General features: G+C 38.0%; 1 protein-coding gene across 12 annotated transcripts in view; it reads left to right on the top strand.

Moving 5' to 3' along the window:
• The window catches only part of ABI2 (abl interactor 2), a 144,740-nt gene that overhangs the window by 122,945 nt on the left and 16,057 nt on the right, over nt 1-5,738 (top strand). For all 12 annotated transcript variants that reach the window (XM_069075317.1, XM_069075314.1, XM_069075313.1 and 9 more), the window contains one exon: nt 2,758-2,844. In XM_069075317.1, coding sequence (XP_068931418.1) covers nt 2,758-2,844 — 87 coding nt within the window. The remainder of the gene's footprint in view (nt 1-2,757; nt 2,845-5,738) is intronic.

Raw genomic sequence — 5,738 nt, 5'->3', positions numbered from 1 at the left:
CCCCGTGAAACGCACGCCACGCTCCGAGCTGCATCCAACCAGAGCTGCAGCAGTGAGCGCGTCATCCTGTTCTTTATTGAATTCATTATTGAATAAAGGTAGATTTTTTTGTTCACATTTACCTGTTTATTAAAATTGCTGTCAGTGTTCATTAAAATAAGCCCTCCCCTGAAAATAAGCCCTCTGGTGTTTTTCTGTCAAAAAAAAAATAATAAGACAGTGTCTTATTATCGGGGAAACACGGTACATTTTTAGAGCATTGCAGAATATATTTTTTGGGGATCTGGGTTCTTATAGGTCCTGATAAGCTGATGCCTTCCCTTCTATTTCCTGTATTTTTATAGTGAGTGAGAAACATCTTTCTTAAGTCATCTTAGCCTCCTTGGCTTGCAGTTTAATTTAGCACCTGTTATTGGAGCATTTATGTGTTTAAGTACTTTTCAGTACCAAAAGAAAATTAGGGAAAAACAGTTCCTATCCCTAATAAAGTTTACTTAAAAAAACTTTTTTTTGGGGGGGGAAAAACCCACATGAAATGAAAAAATAACATACAGGAAAATGATGAATTGAATGCAATCAAGTACCAAAGTGTATGTTACAAATAACTTATAAATGTTTAGGAATGAGTGAGGTGAATTTTGACTGTCATTAACTCTGGCCTTTTGGGCAAGCTGTCAGATTTCTTCAGGTCTTGATTTGTTCATATGGACTGAACACATTAGACTACATAATCTTCAGAGCCCCTTTTATTTATATAAAAAATTTTGAACTTATTATGAATTTTAAGATCAGTAGACATAAACAATTCCTTCTACAAAGAGTAGAAAAAGAATGTAAATTAAATACTGTGAATCTCTTACAGCTTAAAAAAAAGCATATATTAATTTTATCATGGTAGCTCAGTATTGCTTTGCTTTGTGTCCCTTTCTGAACTTGCTTTTGGCTTCTACTGTGTTTTAAAGTTAGTTTATTGATTTTTTTTGTCTCTTCTTTCCTTTCTTCCTGTAAGTATCCCACGATTCTCCTGCATAACTTTTGCCTCATCCCACCTCAAAAGCCTCCCTTTTTATAAATAAGTACAGTTAAGGAAAACAAATCACATTTGTCTTGCCTTGTCAGAAAATTTGTGTTTCACTTCTCACTTCTAGTCTGTCACTTATTCACCAAAAAGTGGGTTCCTATAATTGATAATAATCCTTCTCAAGCTGTGATTGGTCCATTATATTCACAATTTTTAAATTGTTCGCAATTGTCTTCCTTTGCAATGTTGTTGACTTTACATAAATTGATCTGGTTCTACTCACTTCACTATATGTACAAATCCTCCCAGGTTTCTCTGTCAATGCTGTCAGTGCAACATCATTCCATTACATATATATATGGTATGGTTTGTTCTACCATTTCCCAATTGATAGCCAACCACTTTGTTTCTAATTCTTTGCTCTAACAAAAAGAACTACTATAATTTTTGTGCAGATTAGCTCTTTCCATCTGTCTTTGATGTCTTTGGGTACTTCACCTCATCACTACTCTCTTTCCCTCTAAGCCTACTGTAATTTTTGTGCAGATTAGCTCTTTCCATCTGTCTTTGATGTCTTTGGGTACTTCACCTCATCACTACTCTCTTTCCCTCTAAGCCTAGTAGTGATATAGTTGGATCACAAGATATATAGTTTAGTGATTTAGGAGATAATTTCAAATTGCTTTCATTTCACAGCTCCACCAATAGTCCATTAAGTCTGATTGCTCTCCTTTAGACCTTCTTTGGGCCCCCTTTATCTCTAATAATAGATAGTTGTCAGGAAAATCTTTGTGGAGGAGGTGGAACTTGAAGAATATTTGGTCTTAAGTGGGGATGGAAGGGAGAGGGTGGTGTTCCAAGTTGGGGAATAGCACAAGTGAAGGCACAAAACCAGGAATCAGTGCTGCAGATGTGGGGAAAAGTCAGGAAATTAGGCTTCCTGGGGAAAAAAAGTTTAGAGTCTGAGGAATAATGGTAGGTGAGGTTTGCTTCTGCAGTAGCTTACTAAGTTTTAGGATTGTTTAATGCACCTGTTTGTCTAATATAGAAGTGAAAACAAAAAATGTCATGTAATAGGGGTTATAGTATCATTTCACGTATTTCTTTAACTATGGTAATTATAAGCCTAAGAATATAAATTGTAAATTGATATGTACATACACATGCAAAAAAGCCTTAATCTGTTTATAGCAATGTAGAGAAATGCTTAATTTAAAAGATAATGCATAGCTTCTGGTATGAAGTTATCAATAAGTGATAAATAGAAGTTGAAACATTTATGGTAAATTCATTATGAAAAAATGAATTTTGCTTTAATTTTAAAAGTCTATGTCGAAAATTTCCATTTATAATACCTTGCTGTGATGTCTCATGATGACATGGGGGTAATCTTGGGTTCTAAAGCATGTGACATTGGAGGGCAAGATGGAGCAGGGTTTAACAAGTTGTAGAGATTGTGAGTATGGACCTTGTGAGGGACTCTGTGTCTGTTCTTGGAGGACTGCTCAAGCCAAGTTCATAGACTCCACACTTAAACTTCCTTGAAATATTTTAGTTTTTAAAAGGCAACCTGGGATTTTGTTTGGGTTTTTCCTCCTCAAAAGGGCCTACATGACATCTTACCAAGTATTTCTGAATGGGGGTGGCATCTTGTCTATCCATTAATTTTATTGTATTATCCTTTATTTTTAATATAACTTCAGCCCCACCTTCTTTCCCTCTTTTTTTTTTTTCAGCATCTCTTGCTCCTCCTCCTCCATCCATCCTACAGGTAACTCCTCAGTTGCCTTTAATGGGATTTGTGGCCAGAGTCCAAGAAAATAGTAAGTTTACTTCTTCATGCTGTTGATCAGATTATAAGTATGAAAGGTATTTATCACTGACCTTCTCTAATTGCTATGTATTGAGCCTTTCTCCCCTTTTTTGTGAATCATATAAAATTTCTTTTTTGTTTACCTGTCTCTGTTCAGAGGACATACAATTTATAACTTAAAACTGTTATTAAATTCTAGATTTGTAAAGTGTATACATCTTGAAATTTTACATGTTTCAGTTGTTGTCATATTGGTAATTTTGGCCATACATTTGAGTAATTGAATTGAACAAGGAATACATTATCACCTCATATGTGCCAGTCATTCTGCTAGGCACTGATATACAAGGACAAAACAAGATAGTCTGTCCCCTCAGAGAGCTTGCATTTTGCTGAGAGTAAACTTAAATATATATATATATTAAATACAGAGTTGTGGGCGGGAGAGGTATTATTAAAAAAAACGAGGTAAATCAGGAAAGACTTGTGGAAGGTGTCACTGAAACTGCTGAGATGAAGAGGGAGAGCATCCCAGTCCTGCAGAACAGTCTGTGCAGAGTTAGTGGCAGGAGAAAGAATCTTGTGTGCAAGAAATGGTGAGTTGGATGGAATTTAGAACATGTGACTAGCCTGTAACGGTGGTGGGGAGCTTTGAGTACTAAAGAGAGAAGTTTTTATTTCCTTCTAGAAGCCGTGGAAGCTGCTGGAGCTTCTTGAGTCGGGGAGTGACGTGGTCAGACCTGTGCTTTAGGAATATTAATTTGGCAGCTACAGCTGAAGGATAAATTGGGAGGGAGAGACAAGGAAGGGAGGCCAGTTAAGAGGCTATTTGAATAGTGCAGGTAAGAGATGGTTTGAATCTGAACTTGGGGGCGGTGATGTGAGTGGAGTGGAGAGAGATGTGAGATCTTATGGAGGTAAAAATCAGCAACAGTCATCAGTTTCCTGGGAGAGTGGGGGATGACTCTAAACTGAAGTGGTTGGAAGACTGATCATATTCTGAGCAAACATAGGGAAATTAGGGAAAGGGATGGGTTTTGGGGGAAGATAGTAAGTTCCATTTTGGAACTAGTCAGTTTGAGATGCCTTGGGACATCTAAATGGGGTTGTCCGGCATTCCTGCCAGTCATATTCTCAAAACAAGCCAACCCTTTTTCCCCCAGGAGTAGCTTGACAATTTTGTAAATATTGTGTAGTAAAAAATGAACTGATCCATATGGGAATAGGTCAGAGAGCAAATTAATAGCACTATATAGTCAAAAACAATCTTCTCAAAATCTTTGGAAATCACTAGCAGGCCTCTGCTTTCACAACCAAGAAATGAGTGAGGACGTTCACAGAGATGATAACAGTGGCTTATGGCCTTTTGGCGTGAAGAAGAGCTGCTGGTAAACTCACATTTCTGTCTTTGATTTTGGCCACATTCAGAGATGTAGAAATCAGTCACTTGGTAAGCATTTGTTAGCTGCCTGCTGTGTGCCAGGCACCACGCCAAGGAAGCACTTGAAGTTAGTGTTCTGTCAGGTGCATTTAGATCCTAGATTAACTTGCAGTCAGTCAGCAGGCACTGTGCAAAGTGAGCTGAAAGACAGCCTTTGTCCTGAAGGAGCTTGTAATCTGATGGGGAGGAGAGCAGAAAACAGCCATGTACAGATAGTACGTTATGGGCTAGACTGCAGAGCATCTCGGAGGAAAGGCACTGAGATTAAGAAGACTAGGAAAGGCTTCCTGTGGAAGGCGGAACTTTATCTCAGATTTAAGGAGAGCCCAGATGGGGGTGTAAAGAGGGAGTGTGCCAGGCCTGGGGGACAGTCAGTGAAAATGCTTGGAGTCCAGAGATGGAGTGTTGGGTTAAAAAAAAAGCAGCAGGAGTCCACAGACATTTATTAAGCACCTACTACTTGCCTGGGGATTGTGTTAAGCCCTAGATATATCCCTCCCAGCCCCCAACCCCCCCAAAAAGCTTCTGTTCTCAAGCTTAATGGGGAAAGACAACATACAAATTGAAGCTGAAAAGCAAATGGGCAGGGGTGGTACAGCAAAGGTGCCCTACAAGGGAACATAGTGGGAAAGTGAGACAAGTCCCACAGTAATGAAACCAGGTGCCCACTCTCATTTGATTATAGAATAAGGGGGTTGGGTGGGATATACTATGTGATAGGATTATTAAGGTAGGGTAGGACTAGGTTATAGAGGTCTTAAGAACCAAAGGGAGGATTTTATATTACCTATCTGTTTATTATTTTTATATTATGTATTGATAGGTGTATATATATATATTTATGTAATCTCAATGCTACATAAGATTGCATTAACTTTCTTGCCTGCCATATCACGTTTTGACATCTTGAGCTTGATTTCATTAAAAAATTCCTGATTTTTTCCAGCTAAACTGCTATTTAACCATGCCCCCCTCCAGTTATACTTCAGAAGTACATTTTTTGAACCCAGATTGTTAGACTTCATATTTGTCTTCTTAAATTAACATTGGATTTGACCCAGAGTTCTAGCCTGAGAAGATCATAACTCTTCTGTGTAGCATATTAGCCATCTATCTCTGCACTGTCATTAACAAATTTGATCAGTATTCCTTGCAGATGATAGGAGTAGAAAGGATAGGAACCTTGAGAAAAAGTCACCATATCTTTTTAGAAATCATGATGTCCAACGAGGGAAATATTGGAAACAGACATATATTTTTTACTTTAAAAATACACGTTTCAGAGAGTTTGGAGGAAATATTTATGATGTTATGGCCAGAGACACTAAGAGGGAAGAAAGTTAAGAAGGATAAGCCTTACTCAGAAATCAGGATTTATTCTGATGAAGAAAAGGAACCAGTCATACACACACACACACACACACACACACACACACACACACACACACACACACACACACACA

Source organism: Petaurus breviceps, unplaced genomic scaffold (assembly GCF_028583685.1).
Source record: "Petaurus breviceps papuanus isolate PSGF00001 unplaced genomic scaffold, PetGlider_PUasm1.0 90903, whole genome shotgun sequence".
NCBI classification, from domain to species: domain Eukaryota; kingdom Metazoa; phylum Chordata; class Mammalia; order Diprotodontia; family Petauridae; genus Petaurus; species Petaurus breviceps.
This window is presented reverse-complemented; position numbering and strand designations above follow the sequence as displayed.